The 25,761-nt window shown below is 45.1% G+C and overlaps 1 protein-coding gene across 1 annotated transcript in view; it reads left to right on the top strand.

Annotated features, from left to right (window-relative positions):
- The window catches only part of LOC105699951 (homeobox protein Nkx-6.1), a 30,464-nt gene extending 4,939 nt beyond the window's left edge, over nt 1–25,525 (top strand). Inside the window, exons 2-4 of the mRNA XM_012425406.1 lie at nt 335–445; nt 7,913–8,127; nt 25,316–25,525. Of these exons, the coding sequence (XP_012280829.1) occupies nt 335–445; nt 7,913–8,127; nt 25,316–25,525 (536 nt within the window). The remainder of the gene's footprint in view (nt 1–334; nt 446–7,912; nt 8,128–25,315) is intronic.
- Nucleotides 25,526–25,761: the final 236 nt, after the last annotated feature.

The following is a 25,761-nucleotide window of genomic DNA, read 5'->3' as shown; positions in this document are numbered from 1 at the left end:
GCTGTTTCGCCTAAATATAGGTATTTAATTGCAACCATAGAGGCCCGGTGGATATCAGTCTTAAAGGTGCTTTAAATACAGGTTCTGAATAGGCCTCCCTTTATGGCGTCACTAAATAACCGTCTTTAGCGGTAAATGCGAGTCCTGAATACGGGCCAAATATACAGACGCAACTCCCTAAGCCTTCTTTTTAACAGGTCCCCTCGGCGGGCCTTCTCTTTTCTTCGGCCTCCTCTTCTCGGATCTCCTTGAATTACTATTAACCTAACGTGTTTAATGATATATGCAATCACTCGACGGCTAATGTTTCCTTTTCCTTTTTTTTTTGTTCCAGGAATCGGTCAGTTCCAACAAAGGACGGAACCGAGACATCCTGCCGTCTACTGGCCTGGTCTTCAGGGTTTGGTCAGCGACCCCTTGGCATGGCGAGCCAGATTGCATACACGTAAGTCTCTACATATCTCACCAACAATAGGCGTTCATATCTCTCGGGACTTTCTTGTATATTTTTGGGGCTCGAGTGTCGCATCAAGAAATATAAGTCTACGTACATTAGTCCTGAACGGGTTTGCGTCGTATACATCGCGATTCCTTTACCATTTTGATGATTTTTTACCCTTGGCATAATTGCCAGATTGCATACACGTAAGTCTCTACATATCTCACCAACAATAGGCGTTCATATCTCTCGGGACTTTCTTGTATATTTTTGGGGCTCGAGTGTCGCATCAAGAAATATAAGTCTACGTACATTAGTCCTGAACGGGTTTGCGTCGTATACATCGCGATTCCTTTACCATTTTGATGACATTAATTACAGTTCTTTCGTCATTTTCGCCGTGATGTTCATCATCACGTTCAGAAACATAAGTCAACATCCATAAATGTCAGTACGTCTTCGCATATTTTTGTGGTGATTTTTACGTTAACAAGTTTTCGAGAGAGGCAGGCTTTAATTTTTGTTTAACCTTTTAGCCCACATTTTCATAATTCTAGCCTTAAATGATGATAAACTACTAAGAATTGAGATAAAGCTTATCGGTACAATGGTGGGCATGAGTCATACGTTTATATGCCAGAAGATCAAGTGGCACAAAAGTTCATATCAAATTTGGTGGATTTCTAGTCTTTTGTTTTGCTAGGAAAGTGTTGAAATTTTGAAAAGTGATGACGTGCACACTTGGGGCTTGTTGATGCCCGAAGGATGTTTTCGAAGGGTCGGACGAAAGTTGTAAAAGAAGTTTGCCACCAGAAATATGTGGTAATATAATGTTAAATTGATAACTGGTAATATAACCACCTCACGTCTCTGTATACGAGCGAAATTTATTGATATTCCTTCAAAGAATTCACAATGATGAATTGGAAAGTATAGCCTTTGACGGCCCCCTAGGGTAAAGGGGTATAGCACTCGGAGAGTTGATTTATAGTCATTGTCTGTAGTAGCGCCCCGTTACGTAAGCAAGTCTTATAAAATCGTCATCGCAAAAAGTCCTGCAGGACTCTTTTACCGACTTTATTCGCATACCACGGAATCCATTAAAAAAATAACACTCATTGAAATTCTCTGACATATTGCTGTACCTCCTGGTTATAAAATGTTGAGAACGGCTTTTTAAATTGTACGCCTATTATGATTTTATAATACCCAACCAATGTCGTTCAGTTCATCGATCGTCCGTACAATTTAGTCGTACCTTTTATTTAAAAGATTGAAAAATTATAACAAGAACCTTACGGCGTGAGGTACATGACTTTTTCGAATCGACAATCCGGTAAATCGACGAGAAATAGATATAAATGTAACACTGTACTGTGGGCGATTTTTCTAGTTATCATTTTTGAGGAAAAATTGTAATATAATACGCAATATGAAATTCTCCCGATATACCAGATGTTCCATTTTTAATATTGACACGTTTATATTAATTAAGGGGAGGATTTAATCGGACGATTTCCGATAAGTCTCACGAATCCGTAAAGTGTACAATAGCTATCGGTAACTAATAAACCTCTTATCAAGCTTATTCTGATAAGCGCCTTATGGTGCAGACTTTATACAGCAGAGCGGTGATTTACGCGGTTTATTAATTATTTACTCTTATATTACATGCATATCCTATGTCACGGCTCATCTTTTAGTCATTTTATCGAGAGATTCTAGCCGTGCACTAATCTTCGGGGTGATAGGCCGTTTGTCGCACGTTTCGTCCGGTGCAGGCAATCTAATCGCCGCCGTCTCGGTGTACCATGTCGAGATAACTGTCTCTATTGTCTCCCATGTCGTCATAACCGTCTTCATAGGATGGTAATAACGGATGATCGACTCGCAATCGAGCATCAAGGTGGACCCACATCGTAATCCTTGCACTTGGAAGGTTCTATATGTCGCAATTATGGCCATTTTTCTCGCCTCCAAAACGATAAAATTCTTGATAATTAAAATTAATCGATTAATACGTCTTTAGTTCTTGGAGAAGCGTCTTGGGTTGATAACGATGTTGTTTGGGTCGGTGTTAAATCATTATATGGTATCTTCGATGCTTCCCTAGTTGCGCGGCAATTAGTTCAGATAAATGATCGGAGGCGTCATAAATTTGAATTATCGGCTGTAAAAAATGGTTGATTGTCTCGGTGCAGGGATTGCCAGTTGTACAAGTAGGTACTAACGACACGCGGGATCGTATCTTATGGACCATCCTCCGGCAATCACATTACTTCCCTCCGTTTTAAGAGAAGAGCACTTCCACTAATTGCTATACACGGCCAGTACATGTACCGCGATGGGACGCGAAATAACAAGGTTTAAATCCATTAGGACGGATTTATGACTGGTACCGGTGAAAATTGAAAAAAAAAAATTAAAAACTGTCGTCGATTTCTGAAATAGAGATTAAGCAATTTGATTTCTTCTCTTAAATGAACTCTCCAAAACTACCCACTGGCTACGGATGTGAAGTCGATGAAAAATCTCTTAAAAGTGAGATAAAATAAATGATGAATTTTTTTAATTCATTGTACATCGAGTAATATTTTCAACCGTTGCTTGTAATAACTCAAATCGTGTTTTGTCCTGCACGATATCCTTCGATATTGCCAAGTATACGATAATTTTGATTATTTTCTCCTACTTTCATTTATCTTGAGTTTAGGAGTATGATAAAGCGTCAAAGGTGATTTACTTCGACGAATGGCTATCGCAGAACACGAGGATTAACAGAGGTTCGGAAATACAATAAAAGTCTAATACAGTTAGATAGTTCCCCCTAAATGACACTCGTTTCATTCGTGGCGGCGAAAAGTCTTCCCATTCTTGACTCGGTAATCAATCCACCATACACTATATGGATCCCCCACGTGCCATTGAACCAATTGCCGGAGTTTGGGTGCCCTAATCACTGACCTCTCTGCAGGAAGACTTAGCGATTATCAAGGATGAGTGGCTGCCACTAGCGAAACGGCCACTACCGAGGGTTACTATAGGGGGTTACTATAAGGGGTTACTATAGGGGGTTACTATATAGAAGGGGATGCTGCAATGTATCTCGCAAAGTGCCGGAGAGATCGAGAAACCTCGTTCCGGTATTAACGACGACGTCGAATACGGTCAGCGAAGGCGTAACCATGATTTGTATTGTCTAAATTGTTTCTAGTCTACATTGAATTGTTCCGTTAGGGCATTCCAATGGTTATGTCGTTTTTACAGGTGATCTTTGAAATAATACCGCAGACAGAGGCACAGAGTTAATCAGTATAATGTAATGGCTTATAACCAGGGAGTCAGTCAATGAAGTCAGTTAAACGGCAAAATGGTTCCCCGGAAAACGACAGAACTTTTGTAATGACCTAATAAAATGAAGCTAAACAGCCCCATCGGACGACCAGTTGGTTGTCCCACTAGAAATTATCGATCTCGGCTAAACCTCTAAATCCTCAATGTTTTTGGGGATTTAGTTTGAAGACAGAAATTGCTGTCGCGTTTTGTTCACTAATAAGAACCTCGGAGTTCATTCTTGCGATTAGGATCCTCTTCCAAGTCTTGGAAACGATTCAATTCAATTGGAGCTTGAAAAACGTCATAACAGAATGGTTATTACATTTAGTACTTGGATTTGAAAAGTTTTAAACAATTAATCATTGTGGAATGACGGAGAAAATGGCCTAAATGACGAAAACCTACTATGGAAACGTTGGTTCGCTGCATTCGTAAAAAGTAAATTTTGAGACGTGTGAAATTTAATGTTACTATTTTTCTTGACTATTTGCATAAAATTCTATTCCTACGATCAGAAGTGAATTTCGGAAAATCCGTTCGCGCTTTTTCCGACTTGATAGCGTATGTAAGGCATCGAGCCGAGCCATGAAAGAGAGCCAGCTCGCGTCAAAATATTTTCACAGGCCTTCGAGATTTTCGACGAAGGCCTGGGAAGCTCGGAGATGGAATGTTGGACCGGAAAAGGACACTCGCTGACAGATTACTAGGAAAACGTGACGGAGAAACGATACAAGAGTGACGACATTTTGGAAAGTGCATCTAGTGCGAGCAGTGTTCTACACCGAGAAAAAGGAAAAAAAAAAGATGCATTAAACCAAAGAAATATTTCTTTCAACACTACCAATGAAATGTTTCGTTTTGCATCCAATTTATTCGAATTTATTCGAGTTGAATAATTATTCTATGAATTGACGAAATATATTCTTTGGTTTGATGAAATGTTTTGTTTTTTTTTCTCAAAAACGGTTCTCGACGCTTTTTAGAATCTGACAATGTCATCCTATGAAATCCATCCTTCGCAATGAAAGGGCTGGAACGTTGAACTAATATGCGAGCAGTGGTGCGCATTACTGCATTACGGCGACGCATTACTGCAACTCGGTTGCTCGTACAGTTGTAGGGCGTTTTTAGTCCTCCAATACTGCAGGGAGCATTGCTTATGCGGTTCTGTCGCAGCAGTTAGAATGCGCCACACTAGGCGGAGGTACCACCAGAGTGCAACCGGTAATAATGGCAGTACTCCAATAGTACCGCAATAGTAGCAGTAACGCTTCACATTCGCCGCCAACGAATGCACCGGCTATGAGTCATGCCGCAAAAGAAAACCAGTTCAGGATTGCATAAAGTTCGCGCGATTCCGGAAATGTTGCCAGAATCCTGCGACGCAGAATTGTGTCGTTTCTTCGTTTCCTTCTTTTTTTTTTTTTCTTGCAAGCCTTGAGTTTTCGATCATTTATTGGCGATCATTGGTAATTCCTTTTACACTCCGAGGGATCGAGGAACCGATTCGAGGCTGCAATCTGCCTGGAAAAAATACAGAAAATGAGAACCGTTTGAACTAGAGTTGACTCACGGTAGATATATAACAAATGTGTAACATAAATGTTTATGTTAATGCTCACCAATATTCCCCCGGAGGTTCATTGTGCCGCGGTGATGGGTAGACAGATTTTAAGGGAAGCGGGACTGCTTCCTGCGCCGAAAATACCCCGGTGCATGTATCGTGACAGCTGTCACTGTCACGTGTGACATGACGAGGATAGGGAAACGTGCATATGACATATCTGGCATTATCTACTGCCGCAAGAAGAATGCTTGCCGCGTTTATGTATTACGGAACCAAAAAAAGAAAATAGGGTTTTATAATACGATGTCGATTCATTGTGCGCTTCGGTACTTACTTAACCGTTAGACAAATAATGTTAATTCGGGGTGTCCTTTCACGGCTGATACAAAATATCCGTTATTGTTCCGATTGTTCGACGGTACGGCAAGAGCAACTATTTTCAAATAGGGTACCTGATAAGTCGCCGTTCTTACCACTATCAGCCGAAGGAGGAATCGTTGATACAAGTTCTACCGCGATACCCAAAATGTGCATTAACCCATTTGCATGAAGGGCTGAATGGTAGTGACCAGTAAAATTGAGCGTATATATACGCTCCGGTGATAATAACCAGAAAAACCGAGCGTATATATACGCTAATCATGCAAATGGGTTAATCGTATACACTTATTACTTACACCTCCGCGGAATTGAAGGATACCTTTTTTCAATAATCTCCTGATCTCGTACAATTACATGCGACAATAGGAAAATAAGCCATGACTGCGCATTCGCGATAACGTTTTCTTTATCCCGCGCAGCGGAATCGTTGCTCGCCGATACATATTACAAAAAGCATCCCCAAGTAGCTGCGTAAAATCCGGTCGTAATAATCCGTCCAGGACTCGAAAGAAACGAACTCGCCCGGTAACGGGGGAAAATCTGGGGAAACGGCGTTTCGGTCTCGGGGGGGTCGGCACATCGCGTCTCCCCGTATCTCGAGGCGGCCGGGGATAAACACGGCGGGAAAAGAACGTTAGGTCCATTTACACGGGCGATTAAGGAAACCATGAAACCGCGGAAAACGGCACGTAAAGCAAAAGAACAGGCGGCGGCGTGCGCGCGTCCCCCTTTAAACGCATAGATCATCCCCGGCGGTAACACATGTGACTCGACGTAAGGAGAGGGCGCGCGAGGGGCCGACGCGCACCCGGTTCGCGCAGCTCGCGGCGGCGCACGCGCGGCGCAAATAAGAGGGTAGAGAGAGAGAGAGAGAGAGAGAGAGAGAGAGGGCCGTTAGCCCGCTGGCCGCGGGGCGTTGGATCTAGAATATCATATTCGATGTTACGAGCGGCCTCGCCCCGCCTCGGGTTCGTCCGTCCCCCTCCCCCTCTCCCGCCGGGCCCTCCGCTGTTTCCACACTTACTTGAATAACTCGAGCAATATTTTAACCGCGCCCCCCCTCCCCCCACGCGACTTAGCCCCGCGTGCGCCGAATGTATATACGCCCATATTATATATATACACGCGCGGGTGAGATATATACGCGATATAACGCGTACGCGTTAACCTCCGTGGATTCGATACCTCGAGGAGCGAGCGGCAGCCTTCCACGAGCCTCAGGAGGCATCGACGAACGACCGCCACGGGAGCGACCGTGCCCTTTATTTATGCTTCCTTCCCGCCAATTCCCAATAAAAACCCCGGACGGCGCTCGCTCGCTGTTCGCGCCTCGCCCACCCCTCCGACCCCCATTGCCGGCCCGACCGTCGACCGCCGCGGACGTGCGCACCGAACTCAGCCGAGCGACGCCCTCTCTCCATGCCGACACTTCGACGACGCTTTACGGCCGGAAGATGCGGACGCAGCTTTTTCCGGGGACCGGCAGGAACGGGAAGATGCTGACCCAGGAGACCCTTCGTTTCTTTCGCTCGACGCGGGACGCGCGGAAGGGACGCGGAAGGACGGTGGCCTTCGTGGACTGCACTGTTAAAAGGAATATTGTAATTTAATAACGCTTCTGTTGGAAGTTCTGTTCGGAGATGGTATATTAATTTTATAATGTACTTTCAAATAAAATCAACTTTCCCGACAACCCGACAGTTTTTGGTGGCCGAATGGTGGGTGATCTCTGGTTAACCGATTCACTCGACACCTACGAATGAGATATCTCGTGACGCGGTACTGTTTTTTTTTTTTATACGATTTTTATGAGTTTTACAGTTCAGGTCAAACGATCCAAATTCAATTTATGTGGCGGACGGGAAGAAACGACGAAGTAATTGCTGATTAATGGTACGGAGAGTTAGGGGTCTCTATTTAAACCTTTTAGTGCCGGGCAACGATATACCGTCTTGCGATAAGTGAAAACGATTTCGATTGGCACTAGAAAGGTTTTAGGACTTCACGGATATTTCAAGAATTAGCCATTAAAATTGCCGAAATTGAACGTTAGCTCTTTATGGTCATCGGTTGGCAATTCATGTATGTGCGACATTGTTTGTAAGATATCTTGTATTAACTGTGATCGATGGAAATTATTGATGTGGACGTAAAGACTGCACTTCTTATACGACATGTTGGTGTTACAGTCTCGCAGCAGCTGGGTTGTCAACAGGCCATGACAGGAGCTGGTGGAGGCGGTGTCGGGGAACACGAGGGGAGTAAGAAGAAACACACGAGACCGACGTTCAGCGGCCAACAGATTTTCGCCCTGGAGAAGACGTTCGAGCAAACCAAATACCTGGCTGGCCCCGAACGAGCGAAACTGGCGTACGCCCTGGGCATGTCGGAGTCTCAAGTCAAGGTAAGAAAAGTTCCTTCCAAGATAAGGGAGCCGGATAAATGGACGTTTCTCGCTTTGACGAAGTTTTCGTTTCACGTGGAACCGTCTTGGAAGGCTTAACACATACCTAACATAAAATAACCAGAAGCGCAGTCCATACGGCCACGTGTTCCATCGGTATGCTTCCGGTGTACGGATATTCTAATCGCGAATGCAGCGCTACATTTCGGACCAGTCAGAAAAAAAAACGTTCACCACTGTCAAAAAGTCACAGTCCAAGATGAGGAAAATCAAACAATTCGACTAGGTATGAATCGCAAGGTATGAAGGCAATACCGCGTGTGAATTAAAAGTCGGCAATATCAGTGGTTTACAATAAACGAAACTCTGTCTCACGTACGTAACAGTTTGTACAGTCATAAAGTGCGAAGCTTAGGAGATTGTTTGACCATTTTTGCAATTTTAAAGCGGCTCCTTATGATCGACAATTTGATTGGCCTGCTTGTGGGTACATTTATGCGAGGTATGTGGAGGACTCTCTTTTGGTTACGGCCGGGAAGGAGTCCACCTCGCGGTGCGCTCGATCGAGTCGACAAGCCCAAAAAACACCCCTAACGGATGAGGCAAAATAAGTGGTAAAATAAGTGGCGACGCGAGGAGCTTCGCCGCACCTGCGTCCCCGTCCTCGCTCGCCCGGCCGCGAAAGAGACGAAAAGGGATGAGAAACGGATGGAAAAAGGGACAAACATCGGGCATGAGCCCTCCCTTCGTCGGGGGAGTCGACGTCGTTCTCGGTTTCGGGCTCGGGGCTCCAACCTCGTCCTTATCCCGGGGCTCTCGGCCCTGAGTTGCGCCGTTCGAGCTCAAATCCACCAGCTCCTAAATCCCTCCTGATTCCCCTGGATCCGCAGACCCTGTCGCAGGCGTTTCCGGGACGAATTGGCGTGTCTCTCCATCTGGCGTCGATGTGGCGCTGTCGTCGGCTCCTCCTAACCGGCCATCTTTGCATTTTCACGGCAATTTAAAAGATAATCACGGTGGTCGAATATGGACGGAGATACAGAGAAAAATAGGAAATATGTCCAACGGAAATATTGCGTTTTGAGCCATTCGACGACCTCGAATCCAGTATGGTGAACTCCCGTGTAACGCGAATTCCCATAACGCATGTTATTTATATTATTCGTGTCATATGAGGAAAATTTTCGGGTATACGTGATCTTACACAATGCGTAATGTATTGACAGCGTTTTACGGGAGTTTAATGTACAAGGCAGGAGTTTAGAACAGTACTTTGGGTACGCTGGGAACAAAACATCTCTCTTCACATTTTTTGTTTTTCATTCAGAACAAATTACAAATTTGTACCATGTGTTCTGTGACCGATGCTATTAAACTCGTTCGTTCAGGCTCTCAATGCGATGCTGGGTGTTTTGTACAATTTCCTTTGCGAGTAAACGTGGAAAGAATTCAGTTTGCGCCGCGTCCTTGTTCCTCTTGCATCCTTGACATGCGCCATCCTTGCCACGCCCTAAATATGGCCCTGCAATAATTAAAAGAATTCCTTGAAAGATTCGAGGAGATGGTAGGATGTTACGAGGACAGAGTAGCAATGGCGTGCAATCAACGGGAAAAATAACGCGCCACGAGGGGCTTTTCTGGCAATTTTTTAATAAGGATAAATGTAAACGCAAACATTCGAAACGGGCTTCTCCCTCGTCGAGGCCCTTCTCGGTCTCGGCTGGGGTTTTGACTTATCCCCGCTCCGTTAGAGCCCAACCGAGCTCTCAAATCTCCCCCGATTTCCCTGATGTTCCCCTGATCCCCCCCGATTTCCCTGGATTGCGAACCCCTGTCCCTGGGAGGATCTGTGCCGCCATATTTACATTTTTATTGAAAGTTCGAGGTCGCCGATCATCGTCGACGACACGATGCGCTAAACGCATGGTACGGGGAAAAGGACGTTTTACTGCCCTAAACATTCTAGAGGCACTTATTTAAAGTCTGACACTATTCGTTTAAAATTGTCATTTCCTGGCAAACATGTTTTGCCGTTTCATTGACATTAAGTAATCACCAGTGACTTACGGATTACCGATGACTGACTGACGTTGTATCACTTTCGGTGCTACTTCAATGTTCACCTGCAAAAACGACGGAATCTTTGGAATGACCTGATATCATTATCCGTAGTATAAATTTAGGTGAAAGGAAAAATATCACATCGTGCCGCTGTCAACGAACGTCCTAACGAGTGTTTTGCTCCGTGCGCGAGCTGACGGTCCCGTAATTTTTTTAAACAAGGCTAAACGTAAAGACAAACATTCGGAACGAGCGCACCCCCTTGAGTCCTCGACCTCGTCTCCGGCTCCAACTTATCTCTATCCCCGGGCTGGTTTCCGGTCGCGCCACCCGGGCACGACCGAGCTCTCAAATCCCCTCCTGAATATCCTGATGCTCCCCTGATTCCCCCGATTCCGCTGGATTGCGATCGCTTGTCCTCGAGCCCGGAGAACGCCTCCATTGCTGGTTCGACTTCTCTCCGCGAGGCGGCGCCGTATCCTACTTGCTCGAATATCGATCGACGATCCTCGATGAAGAACCGATGCGCCAAATACGCGACCTAAGTAGAGAAGATAGGTCGATAATAGTACAGGAAGCTTAGAAAGCGATATTGTGCTCAGAATGTAATACCACAATTGTTTAAACGCAACTATGATAAGTAGTTGAATGTGGCGGAATGCAGCGGATGAGTGGTTTTTCTTCTCGCTGGGAAGGATTCCGGGATTATTGTTTATGTGATTAAAGTCAAAGACAGATACTCGAAATAAGTACGTTCTTTGGCAGACGTCCTTCTCGATATCAGCCTGGAATGCAACTTGTCTCTGTTCTTGAGCTGGTTCTCGGTCGCACCCCAGGATCTCTCAATCTCCCTCGTGATGCTCCCCTGATTCGCCTGGATTGCGATCCCCTAGTCGACGAGCTCTAAAGGACTGCTACCTCTCGTAGTTCAACCGCTTGCCGGGACGTCGCGCTGCGGACATCTCTTCTAGTATCTTCAAAACATTCACAGAATATCGTTAAAATAACGTACTCAATAAGATTGTAAAAAAAAAACCTCAAAATCCGATATTTTTAAACTCACTGACTGAGCTAGTTCTCTTAATGAGGCATCGCGTCCCTCGTAACGAATTCTTCTTCATCTTATAACGCGACATCGAATGGCTAGCTCTTCTCCGCCATGTTTAGAAGTCTGTCGACTGCCGACCGGTGATTCTCCCCGATGTCACGATCTACGAAAGTAAAGATACGAATCGGTTCAGGCGGATGAAAAATTGGGAAGGAAAAAGCCGGAAGGTCGGTTAACGAGGGCGTCCCGTCTCCGACAATGAATTATCCGCTTCTTATAACGAGCGCGCCTTCTGGCGGGCGTCCTTCTCGGTCCCGTCTCGAGCTGCAACTCTTATCCCTATCCTCGGCTGCTTCCCAGTCTCGCCGTCGGAGCTTCGAAATCCCCCCCCGCCCCGTGATACTCCCCTGATTCCCCTGGATTGCGATCCCCTAGTCGGCGAGCCCCGAGGACGGCCGCCACTTGTAGTACGACTGCTCGCCGCGATGTGGCGCTGTCATTGGCTCGTTCCGCGCCGCCATATTTACATTTTTATTGAAAGTTACAAGTCTGTGTTTGTGAGCGATGGCGAGGGAGGATGGTCGGAGGGCGGATCCGGGGTGACGAGGGGCGCCGAGGGGGAGGGGAAAGGGGGCAGAGGGGGAACAGGAGGGTCGTAGTCGTAGTCAGCGGAGGGTTGGCATTCAATTACCTCGGATTTCCTCGGGAAGCGCCGATTCGTTTCTACCTATATACGGACTATCCTCGGAACGAGATTGCCTTTTGTATCTGGACCGAAGCCGTATTTTCCAAAATATTACCCCGGCATTTACATCCGACAAGGGCCGACCAATTGGCTCTTACAGTCGTTTATCTCGCTATCTGTCGTCGCTGTTTAACCTCCCTTATTAGGGAAGGACGGATTCCCTCCGTCTACGAATAGTCATCCGGTGATTATTAATTAGCGTCATAGTTGAAATGGGACGTTATTATGAAGTTGTAAAAATGGTCCCTCAAATTTGGTCCACACCTTGGTTTTATTGCATCGCTCTTTGGGTCATGGGAAATGGAAAATCACGATGGGCCGTTTATTTCCAAAATATTCAATATTTTATTGTAACGTGACTTTCTTTTTATGGATGCACGTGTCAATATTTTGTAGACTAGGTGAAGTCCGATATCACGTGTTTACTTAATTCACTTGAAAGGAGATGTTATTTTTGCGGACTTAGAAAAACGGAGATGTAAGACGTGTACTTTTCGTTTCTGGCGTGAACAAATGGCTTCTGGAGTTATGCATTTAATTACGGAATAGCGATGTATCTTGGGTAATTAGTAGTGCCGTTGTTGATCAATCCTCTTTTCTTTTTTCTCGTCCTAACGTGAGCATTAATTTTGAGCTGGGTGGAGGACTCGTCTCGACGGAAGAATTAGCGAACGTTGGCTGGTATTACAAGAAAACGGGCGTTTGGAATGGAACCTCCACTGTGGGAAATCTAACCGCGGAACAGGAAAATATTCATTCTCGTCGTGCACGACGGCACTCTCATGGGATCCGACCAAGTTCTCGCAGGAGGGAAAAGCTCCGTACCTCGTTTCACCCCGACGTCTCTTCCCACCCTGAATTCCCCCATCGTCGATAAACGCGTTTCCTTTGATTTTTCTTCCTTCTCGATCTTGATTAAATTCGGAGCTCCGGTACGAACTCTTCCCCCCCCGATGCAGAGCTGAGTAGGACACTTCCCGTGGAAACTGGTACCTCTAAAAAAGGAAACAGGGGTTCATATCAGTCTTCTGGAAGATTTGAAAAAAGCGGGTCTTACTCACAATCAGAAAACTCATGCCGTTCCTCGTCACTCTTTTCTTTACGTATTCCCATGAAAATTACCGAACAATTCAAGGTGCCATGAAAGTGGCATCCGAGGGTTCAATTGTTTATGAAACTTTTTTTTTGAAAAGAGAGCGCCGAATCATCTGAAATTTTACCAGGTTAACGCGAAGGCCCTAAGGGAGGCCCTGACACTCGTGAAGTCTCAATATTTAAAAGCCTTTTTTTTCTTATAAACCATTTTGAATTCTTCATAAAAATGGAATTTCGTGGGCGTCAGTATCTTCCTTAAGGTATCCGTATTCACGTGGCAAAGTGTCAAATGATTCGGTACATCCCCAGTTTGGAGAAAAGTTTCATAAATAAGGCCCCGCGGAATTAAATTTCCTCTGATCTTAATCGAAACATAGGAGTTCTAGATTAAGGAGTCTTTTCGATCCGCACCCCTCCCCGTTATAGCAGCCCCTTAAATTCTATCGAGCCAGTCCACCTGAATTCCCGGATAATCCCCGAAGAAAGGGGAAAAACCGCTCCCGCGGCATCGGGCGAGATTAATCCAGAGCCGCGAAAACCGCAGGAGGCGTCCGGGGCGATCGACTCTCCGGTCGACGACTCGCGTCCCATTCGGCGCCCCATCGGGCGTCGCCTGGACCGGCGCGAGCCCCTCCATTAGTTTCTAATAGGGCGAAGTGAGAGCGCCCGGCATTTGCGAGCTAAAGAGCGTGACAGCCCCGGGTGGTTTCGCCCCACTCGAGGGGGAGCGGTCGCCGGGGCGCAACAAAAGCGCCGCGGCGCCGCCGCCCGTGGGTGGCCGCCGGTTCCCGAGGGGGGGGGGGCGTAGTTGTTTACGGCGGGGTAATCTGCTCGTCGACGGATACCAATATCGATGACGTCGATTAGTACGGGCGAGGGCCTCCTCCCACCCGATCCCCGTCCCCGCTCCCCATGTATCACGGTGGTGTACGTACGTACGCCATGGGGTGGCAGGCACGACGTGATAAATCACGGCAGCAGGCGGCGGCCTTCCCTTCGTTCACCTCCGGGCTCCTGCACCGGGGGCGCCTCTCTGCCCCCGAAATTAGCCGAGTGCACTTGACTCCATAAACCGGCCCCGGGGCCTCGATGCGAGTCTCGGAACCCCGGAGGCGTTCCTGCGGTTCCTTCCGCTTCCGGTTCTTTATGGAACTTTCCGCTGATGCCGGGGACAAACCTAGGGACTGTTAACTCGGAATTCGGTGAAAATGAATTCCTTCTTTGAAAGCAGATTGCTTTTGAGTTCGTATGATAACTATGCGATTCGGTAACAGATAACGGTGGGACAGTGCATCGGCGGTTTACAACGATTCTCAGGGATTTTCGTATATTTTCGGGGGAAAAATCTATGACTTCCTGAGGGAATATCCCCTTGGTTTAGACCGTGGATATACGCTGTTAACCCTTTGCACACCAATTGTTGAGATGTCGATTGCTGATGTCGAGTCACACTCGACAGAGGAGTGCAAAGGGTTAAGGGGATACGAAAGTGGTGTCGAGGAGGTCTCGTTTATGAAACTTTTCTTTGATCTGGGTGTACCGAATAGTTTCGAACATTACAACGTGAACACTTAGGCTACAAGGAAGGGCCTGGCAACCATGAAATTTCAATTTTTTTAAATATCCATTTATAGACGTTCTTAATATTTTGTTACAAAATATGAAATTCCATGGGTATCAAGGGATATCCTTATAGCCTCCGCAATCACGTTGTAAGTTCAGAAACGATTCGGTACACCCAGGAAAAAAGTTTCATGACCGATCGACCTCTCGAATGGCACGTTCACGTCGGACACCGACATACAAAGGATTTCGAAATTTAGTATACGAAATTTCTAACAGATCGTTTTAATAGTCCAGGATATACACGTGGAACCCACTCCCTGATCTAATTACGAAGGCAGGAGAAGGACGGAAACAAAAGGGCTGTTCTCCCATTCTCCTCCCTTTTCCGTGTAACGCGCAACGCAATATGGCGACAGCCTATCCAACAGCAAGGGAGGGAAAAAGTGCAGCCCCCTCCTCGCTCTCCTTTCTTTTCTCTGCCTTCACAAGAATATCAAGGGAATGACTGGGTTTGCGGGCTCCATATTTTCTACGTCTATGGCCTCGGCGCGGTTTTTCGCGGGTTACATGCGAGACCTCGCGATAACCCCTATCGGTGTCGCTACCACCTGCAACTAAGGGTTGCCCTTCTATCAAGATCGAGTAACGGTGCTTCGTCATGGCTTTATGGAGGAGCCCCTGTCCAATACCGACCGACTCGCCTTCCGAGTGTTGGCTTACACGCGTTACACCGTATCGGGTGTTATTAGAAAATGTGGCCGACCGCGCGGCCGGGAAATAGATTTCTCGGGTGTAGGTGGTACGTGGAGGGTTAGCTTGCAGAAAGGGGGTCCAGTCCAGTGTTGCCAGATGTACGGATTTTTCAACACATGTACAGGGTGTTTCCTAAACATGCGGCAAAAATTCAAGGAGTGATTCCTGAGGTATTTTTATGAAGAAAAGTTCATATAAACATCTGTCGGAAAATGCTCCCTAAGGGAGCTACGCCCCTTCTAATGGGACACCCTGGGCCCAAGGAGGGGTAAATGTGCCTCGTAGAAATTTGCAATTTTCTTGAAAATGATTAGCCCTATCGATATGAAATAAGACTATCTTTTTTACGTAAACATCCTTCAGGTATCATATTCTAAAATCAATATGTACAAAAAAATTTCCATTAAAAAATGGAGTTATTTTTACCCTTAATCCCTTCAGTATGGGACGCTTCTGATTAAAATCTTGAAATTCTGAGCTCCGATTCTGATTCAGCGTCAAAAGTTTATCTTGTATACCAAATTTCATCATTTCAATGTGGACGGTTTCGAAAATATTGAGGAAAAACCGTCTTCAGGGTGCCCCATTTGAAGGGGCGTTGCTCCCTTAGGGAGCATTTTTCAACAAATGTTTATATGAACTTTTCTTTATCTTATTACATTTATCATATCGGGTATTAAATAAATACCGACGGTGGAGATTTAGTAATGATTCCTACATGAAAATCCTACGCAAAAATTGATTAGATTTGCTCATGGAGGATCCAATCTCACTATTGGAATCGACCAATCAAATTTTGCATAGGATCTATATGCAGAGGAGGTTAAACATCGACTTGCTTTCGTTCACGCCCGATTTGCGACTCTTTACCGCGCGACTGACCTAACCTCAATTTCGTACAGTTCATCATTATTCCCGGATTTATGGGCAAGAATTCAAACGCGCGAACGACCGTCGTTCGTATCGGTGCTCGGGGAATGTTATTCGACGTTACTATATGAGGTGATATTAGAAAATGTGCTCAATCGTGCGGAACGAATTGCTCCCGATACGAGGGTGGGAAATAGATTTCCTGGTTTTCGGTTGTACGTGCAAGTTACTTTCGGAACGGATGTCGGCTTCGCTCCGTCGTTTGTCTTGCACGGGGAACGAGGCACTGAGGGATATCGCTCGATTTTCTTCTTCGGGAAACGGGACACTCGGTTTTCGGATGGATCGCTTTGCTTTCCGTTTACATGCCGTTTAACCCATTTTGCGTCATAAGGAAGTATGAAAAAGAGGGTCCTTATCACCAAATTTCAGGCCGAATATTAGTGACCAGTAAAATTGAGCGTATATATACGCTCCGATGATAGTGACCAGGAAAACTATATATACGCTAATGATGAAAATGGGGGTAGGATACCCTCGCAACCGAAAGGATGAACCTTTTTAACCCCCAATATCTCGGGAGTAGATAATATCAAGAATTTGACAAATTTTTACACGGTATCTTTTATTAAAACAAATCGTAGATTTCATTGAAAAATATTAATGATTATATGCGTTACTATAATTCGCGGAAAGTGATGCTCTCCACGTACTCGGTTATGGTGTAGGTATGTGATTATAGATTCACGGTAAGGTTGAAAAAGAATAAATAAATACGGATTTGTGAAACAGAAAGTACCTGTGTAATTTGTCGAACGTTTGAAAATTGTTTTATTTTACTGAAGAAAATAACGAGAAAACCGCCTCTTTTGTATTGAAACGAAAAATGTATGTATTTTAATAAGCCCTTTTTCGGAATATTGCTCCCGACATGATGTGTATAACCTTATCTAATGTGCTTCAAAATATTGAAAGATATGGTTCAAGCCGTTTTTGAGATTTCCTGTATATCCATAGATGATCATTTATTCTTCAAGTTTCTTTTATTTAAGCACGCACGACCGTACCAACCATAAGAAATCATCTATCATCGCGGCAATTTTTGGATTTTTCAAATGAATAATAGCTTAGAATTTGTAGAATACAAGTTTCTGAAAAAAGTTTAGAGATGATAAATGCTTTTTCGTCTAACCTCCTCCTTTTTTATAAGCTTTACGGTTTACATCCTATTACCTTGTAATTGAAAATCTCGATTTCGGTGGTTTTCGTCGATCAAAAATGGAATTCCGTCGCTTGAATGATTCTCGACGCCACGGTTGCTGGATTGTTGTTCATACCGGCGCTCAGGGAATGTTATTCGATGTTACTAGATTGTAGGTTAGTTACAAATGCGGTCCACCGTGTAAAACGGATTACCTCGAGCACGTGAACGGGGGAAAACATTCGCTGACCATTTTGGCCGTGTACACAGAGTCACTTGAAAACGGACGAATCGCGTTTGGTCAATTTTGGAAATTGCGATACGATAAGAATTTAACCAGACATTATGAATAATAATGTCACTGACATAACTACAGAGTTTAACTTACCCTAAGAGCATCCAAGTATTTTTGCCCTTGTCGCATTATCGTTGCAGTCGGCCATTGAAAATGTAAAAAATTATGAGAAATTATGAAAACGTAAGTGTTACGCGACGCCATTTTTAATTTTAGGGGGATGCCGCGTATGTGCGTGCTTTGCAATCTTTCGAAACGTTATGTACAGAGGTCTGAATTAATACCCTTTTTTGAAGGAAGGGTAACGAGTATAATCTGTTTTATGTTAGTTCATGAAACTTTTCTACGAACTGGGTGTCTCAAATCGTTTCATACTTTAAAACGTGAATATGGAGACCCTAATATAGGTCCTGAAACTCGTGATATTTCATTTTCTATAAACTATTTTTAAAATACCTATAAACAAATTTGAGAAGAATTGAAATTTCATGAGTTTCAGGACCTTCCTTATAGTCTCCCTATTCACGTTGTAAAGTTTCAAACCATTCGGTAAACCGAGTTGGCCGAAAAGTTTCATAAACGAAACCTCTTCGATGCCACTTTCACATCACCTTAAGGTTACGTGGATTTTAATTTAATTTAATCCTCCTAATTTAATTTAAAGAAACTAATCGGGATTCCACGTAGGGGCGAAATGCCTGTAATATTTTTCGAAAATGATACACGGGAGGAGCCTTCGGGCGAAAACATTGGGGAAGGATTGCATTGATTCCGAGTTGCTTGGCATCGAGGAATAATAAAATTTGCTCCCGCGAAATTTGATTCCGGAATAAAAATAGAATGCCGGCGGTAACACGAATCGGTGAAGCCATTTGATCTCAGGGCGAGGACGAGGGGAGGGTGGAAACATGTCGATATGGGGAGCCGCTGCGGGAGCGGAATACAGAAGAGCGCATTATCGTCACCAGCCAACCATCTTCTTCGAGCCCGAAATTATTTATAATTTCGGTAGATCATTTCGAATAACACAGTGCATGATCTGCAGAACGGTGTAAGTAATACCTCCCGACAGGAAATTGCCTCCGCGCATTGATAACGCCAATGTCCACATTTGTTTACTTTCGATTATGGGCGAAAATCCGTCATTTCCTATAACAATCAAAATTAATAGAAATTTGAATACATTTTTTACGCACTTCATAACTTAAGTTTCACATAGAAGAACGTAAGGTGGAAAAATTACAAATTAGAGAATGTAAGAATAGACTTAACATTGTACATTTGTCGTGTTAGGGCATTTTTACTTGAATTTAATGTAACATTACGTTACAATTTTATTTCATTCAACTCAGATGTTGAATGTGATATTACAGAGTCAATATTATTTTACTGTCATTTCTCGTGGCATCTAAATAACAAATGACTGAGTATGTACATTTACATGGGCATTTTTATCAGTGTACAAGGATTTACCCTCGGGTGGATAATTCCTAGGTGGCTTATAAAATATTTAATGTTCAGTACTTAATCGTCGATATTTCATGAAATTCTGTCCATCGAGTGTAATTTAAAAAACATTAGAAAAATAAGACGTCCCGGTTTCAATTCGAGACCCTTGGCGTAAAATTTGAGTAAATTGTATTCCTTCGACAAATTTCACATTACTTATTTATAAAACGTATGTAGCAAGGGATCTCAACGTCGACTCTATTGGTTACAAACAAAAAGTATTCAGGGAGTTGTTTAAGAAATATTTGAACATGAGCAATAGATTGCACGGATTTAGCTAGATAAACTGGCAATTTTAAGAAGACTATTCACCCATGCTAGATCAATGACGCGCTAAAAAAAGGAACCCTCCAGTTGAGCGTGTAATTCTTATTAGCAAGCAAATGATAAAACTCGAGTCCCCCGAATTGGCCCTCTAGCAGTAGAGCCACTTATCGATCATGTACGTACAAGCGTGTCAGTCTTATCGTGGCGTCGTTTAAAGGGCGTAACTTCGAAATAGGGGAAAATGACCCCCGGTCGAAGATCCCGAGACAAGTGTTTAAAGTTGGCCGCGTTACGATAAAGCCACCCCCCCGGGTTGAGTTTCGCGGATTTACTTTGGTTGCACCCTGCGGTTCAAATGGGCCGACCTCGTATCCGACAAACCCTTGGACCTATCGAGGAGATTAGATTTCGATCGGGCAGTTTGTTAAGGGCGCGTCGGTTTTAAAACCGTGTCCTCGGCCAAGAGGGTCGCACCGCGGCCGAAGGGGTTCTCGTGGCCGACTTAATTCCCCGACTTTATTCCGGGCGTCGCGGAACAATGCCACGGGTTTGGATAATCTTGATTTAATAAATCTAACAGATGCGTGACACGCGCGAGGGTGCGACCACCGACGATTGCGTCGCCCTATAATGGCGGATGCGTCACAAGAACCACACGAGGCGCTCCCCGCTCGGGCTTCTTCCATCAAATAGGGATTCGACCGGACCCTGACTTTGCGGCCCAAATTGAATATGTATTTTTTTTATTTAATAAATTCCCCGGTTATCATCCATCCCATTAGCGGGCCAGATGTGGGGCAAGGGGAGGATGAGGGAGGGGCCGAGCGAAAATTTCTATGCGAGCGGTGTTTTCGAAAGCTGACGTTTTAACGAGGCGGAATTTATGATTCTATTATCCGCAGATATTGATGAAAGATTAGGTACGTTATACAGAAGCTATTTCGAGTGATGTCCCGAAAGTAGGTGAATTGATTAGACAAGATTCTGGCTTTCATTACTATTTTTTTTCTTATTTTTTCTTTTGTGGCGATAATGTGAATGCGGATGTGCTACAAAAGCCAAACGAGTCTTTCTGCTTGAAGCCTCTTCCATCAAATTTAACCCGACTCTGACGTTGCGGCTAAATTGAATATGTATTCCTTTTATTTAATAAATTCCCCGGTTATCGTCCATCTCATTAGCGACGCAGATTACGGGGTAGGAAACCGATAGGGGGTCGAGTCAAAATTTGGACGCTCCTGGTATTTCGGGATATTAATATTTTGACAAGGTAGAACGTGTTTTTTTTTCTTTTTTTTTTTTCATTCGCAGATATCAATGCAATATTTCGAGTATGTTCATTGTGAGAAGAATATTCCACGCATTGCTTAGCAACATATTTGACTGTACTGGTGTTCTTTCTTATCTCTATTTAGCAGATTGTGATATATAATATATGTGTACATACCTACTTTTTTTTCTACTGCATTACTATAATGACAGACACGTCACGAAATCCATACGAGGGTTCTCGCTCTTGGAGCTTTTCTCATCAAACAGGATTCATTCGGACCCTGACGTTGCGAACAAATTGAATATGTATTTTTCTTCTTTAATAAATTCTCCGGTTATCATCTATTCCATTAGCAGTGCTGGTTAAAGAGATAGTAGAATGAAAGAAAAAGAGACGGGGAGTCAGAATTTGAATATCATTATATTAAGCGCTGATAAAGATATTCAAATTCTGACTCACCGTCTCTCACCTAAATTCTCATCTAAATTTTCTTATTCATATTGAACAATATAAAATATCACATATATTGCCACGAGGCATCCCACGTGTCTTCTCGAAAATAGGATTAACCACGATAATATTTAGTGTTTTTCTTGCCTATTTTTCTCTACAATATTTCTCTACGACTCCGCATTGTTAATGGCATTATCGCCATTAAATTTTTGGTCGTCTCGGGGTATATTATAAACTTCTTTAAAAGGTTGAGGGCTGCGAAATTCTATAAGAAATTGGCGTTTGCTCCTAATTCCCGTAAGCCGATTAAACGTTGGGTCGCAGGGACGCGACAATCGGCGACGCAGCAAGACTGCAGGCAATAAGGACCACAATGGGGAGTGCGTGAGTTGAATATGAACACGGGTATATTACTCGTGGAAAACATATGCGCAACCAATGGCACCCTTTTCATTCTTCAAAGGCAGCTGGGTAAATAGCCGAAAATGCCTCGGCTATGAGCTGGGAGGAAATTCGGCAAACTCGACTTCTGGACTCTCCTTTAGAATTTAGCCAAGGCGGCTCCTTTCATCCAAAAAGGCCAAACGAATTCAGTCTAATCTTGTTAAACTTCGCGATATTTCCCTGGGTTCTATCAGATTCAATAATTCTCCTCTCTTTTTTTTTTTGCTTAAATCGCCTTTTAATCCACTGATTATGTGTCGAGATCGCGGACGTTTGTTGCGCGGACCTCGCGAATACAACTACTCGCTTGGTATTAAATTCTTGATATTCTTAAGAAAGGCGGGCAAAGAAACGAAAACGAGCAGAGGGGCAATTCTTTCTCTCTTCCTCTCTCTTACTGTCGGATAGGCCGTCGCCATTGCACCGTGCGACCATTTCACGCGAAAAGAAATAGAAAACAGCCCCTTCGTTTTCTCTGTTTCAATGCTACCATCTTTCAGGGGTCAATGCGTTCTAAAATGCGTTTTAATCACAGTGAGTTTAAAGTGGGATGAAAATGCATAATGCATGCTTCACGGAGGAATTTAAAGTAAAATGTTTTCAATGTCTCATACTGGCGAACTTGGGGAGGCCTGAAAATATCCTATTTTTTTTTCTTTTCTTTCTCCACGATGTACACGATTTCGGCATTCATTTTGATTGAAATGCATTTTGATTGAAACTAAACCCTTTTATAGTCAGATCAAGGAGCGAGGGCGGTACATCCTGCGCCCATAGTCGGGATGGAAAAACCTCCCTTAAGAATCGGCGTTCGACTTGACTTTGGAAGGAGACCGGGTCGTCCGACAACGAGCTCGAGGGATTTATCTACCGGAAATGCCGGTATTTCGGTGGCTAAGACCGCTTAGGACTAAATCCGTAGCGGCATTGTCGCGAAGGGACGGAGGTGTCCTACCTGCCCCGTCTCTCCTTATTTCCAAACCTTCTCACAGTTTGTCGTCCTAGGGGCCGACTTCCGTGGTCGCCGGCCATCGGCATTGTTGACTTTTCACAGCCCGCCGTTAGTCCCGCCTCGAAAGTCCCGACTGGAGGCAAAAGTCAGAGTCCTTTCGGTAGCTGGTGGGTTCGAGTAATACCTGCCTCGGATATGGAACATCTCCCGATTGACATCTGGCGCCCGTTGTTAGGTGCCTTTCTTCGCGACCCATTAGTACGGATTGGCATGTGGGAATAATGGCTATCCATGAAAATCCACTACGGGGTTGAGAAGGGCAAACATCGAGATTTAATATAAGCGGATTTCAGGCAAGAATACGCGGCCGAAAGTTAATTTATTGGTCGGTCTCTATTCCCTCCAACGTTTCCGTTATTTATACCGGGGCTAGGTGTTACGGGGAGAAAATGATTTCCTTTCTCCCAAAGGAATTGTCTTTTTGAATGGAGTTAAAGAAATGTGGCCTTCAAGAATGCCGGGTCTTCCAAAAATCGACGTCTTCGAGACGAGCTCCGCCGTCGCTTCGTTAGGATGTTAAAACCTTCCTCTAAAATGAGCGATGGAATACCCACAAAGTGCATTGTAGGGTTTATTATGTGTATTGCTAGCTCTTTGGAAGTTATCGTCGCCAACGTCGGTGGCACCCCCCGTTGACAGCGGTAAACCCGCCGACCGGAAAAGAAGGAGGCGGCGGAGACGCGTCCTGTCAAAAATCTCCCCAGCTTTTCCATCTCCCTGTCAGGGGATTACGGCAGGCCCCCGAATGTGACGGATATTTCGTTTCACTCGTCACCTTGCTGCCGGGAAAATGTAGCCCTACAGTAGCGGAATGTATCAACAATGAGACGCTGTTCCATCGACAAATAGTTCCATTCAACGTTTTTCATACATCACGTATCAATGTCCAGGTATTCGTTTAAAGTAAAACTTTAAAAACTACGTGAATAAATGTATAAAACTCACGTTCAAATCCCTAGACCACTGCACACTAGTAAAAAACCCACATTCACGTTTCCATTCACAAAATTAAACATGGCGCCTCGCGGATACGCGATCCTATTGGTTGCCAGAGACGGTCACGTGATCGGGCCTGCGCACGGCGATACGCGATCGTCCTTATCTCGCGGTCGATCGGTATCCGGTTGGGAAATTGGTGCATAATAACGAGCGAAGAACGGAGGACCTACAATTTCCTTTATTAACCCATCCGGCGTTACAATTTCAGCGGAGTAACCCGAATTACGCCATTTGGACGTCCGACGGGGGTCGAGGCTCGGCGCAACGACGGAAGGCATAAAAGAACAAAGCGTCGCCCCCCGGAGATGGAATAAAAAAGGGCAGGGACGATCCTCCCCGGTCCGCTCTCCTCTATCTCGGCTCCTTACGCCGGCGTTCTTTTAATTTCCATCCAAGCAGCCATTAGGTTTTACGAGAGGCCCTTACGTTTTAATCTGTTTAGCGTCTCACGGCGCGGTCTTCGGTGCCGCGCGGCCTGGGAGAGCGGCCATATTGAGAGAGCGTCCGTCACGGCGAGTAGCGAGCCGCGAGCAGTGAGCCGCTCGGCTCGACTCGGCTCCACTCGGCTCTACTCGGCTCGACTCGGCTCGCGCCTCCGGATTGGGGGTGGTTTGCGGGTGCAATCGCTACGGTGGCGCCCCGTGCTCCCCTGGCACCCGTTACGTTAATTAAATACATTGTTGCGGGGACACGGACACCCAGTATGTATTTCCAGCTTTATAGGTGCGGAGGGGCACCTTAAGTGAACAACACCGCTTCCGCCCGGTTGCTCCGCGCAATTTTGTCCGGGACGCGCTCTTGCCTTGCGATCGTTTGTCACTTCTCGGATGGCGAGGACTTCATCGCTCCGCTGCCATGCAGGTTAATGCTCCTCGAGCGTTTCGGCTACTGATTGAGCCAATTCGTCTTTAGGGCTTTGTCATCGTTACGTTTCTAATCCGTTTGAAGGAAAGGTAACTCAATACCGAATAGTAAATACAAGGTAGACCCTCGACCATTATCAGTGAATTTCTCAAACAAATAGCGTTGCCGTACGGTGTCCCATAAAAAACCATAAAATTTAAATTGCCGTTAAAATTGACGACACCTAAAATTAAGCAGTGGTCATGCGTTTACGTTATTAGTTAACAGGAAGCGCTATAAGAAAGAACAACGCCTTGTTATGGGAAAAACGTGTTACAAGTACATGCAATGTTATACAGAGACGGTTCGAAGAATTCGTGGAATTTTCGGTCGACAAAATGCGCCAAATTATTGTACAATTCAGAAATTGATTATGAACTATATATAACCGCAGCAAATCCATCATATAGTATAATACAAATAATGAGTTATGGTATAAGATTAAATCTAGCGTTCCTTATAGAGCACCCTATACGACTGTTCCGTGATTTCGTGAAACGTCGACGATCGGTTTTAAGAGAACCGCCGTCTACATTGTTAGACATTCGGTGTGAAATATCGCGGGGAGGACCCGCTTCCGAGAGTTAAGTCAACATCAATTCGAGATACAACTCGAGAGGTGATTTTTCTCGCGTCGGGGTATGAATTTAGGTTCCGGAGATATCTAAGCCGCCTTATGGTCATCTGGTTGCAGGTCTGGTTCCAGAACCGGCGAACCAAGTGGCGGAAGAAGCACGCGGCCGAGATGGCCACGGCCAAGAGGCGGCAGGAGGAGGTCGAGGGGATCGTCGCGGAAGCCGAGGCCTCGGCCGAGGACGGGTGCAGCGACGCCGAGGCCGAGGGAAACGGCGAGACTGCGGCCAAGAGGCTCAGGAGAGAGCTCGAGCACCAGTACGGGCCGTGAAGAAGCCGACGGGAGGGAGAGAGGAGGCGTGGCCTCCGGGGCCAAGAGGCGGTCCTCGTCGGCTCGATGCCGAAAAAGGAGCAGAACGCGCGAACGGATAAACGTATCGAACGGGTGAACCGGCTAGACGACGAGACGTCTTCTCCCCCTCTTGCCTAGCGCGTTCTTTCCTCCCGACTCGCGTCTAGTCCTAGTCCGAGCCGGTCCACGTCCCGATTCGTCGTCCCATCCCTTCG

This window comes from Orussus abietinus, unplaced genomic scaffold (genome assembly GCF_000612105.2).
Source record: "Orussus abietinus isolate OABI.00-Male unplaced genomic scaffold, Oabi_2.0 scaffold76, whole genome shotgun sequence".
Lineage (NCBI taxonomy): Eukaryota > Metazoa > Arthropoda > Insecta > Hymenoptera > Orussidae > Orussus > Orussus abietinus.
This window is presented reverse-complemented; position numbering and strand designations above follow the sequence as displayed.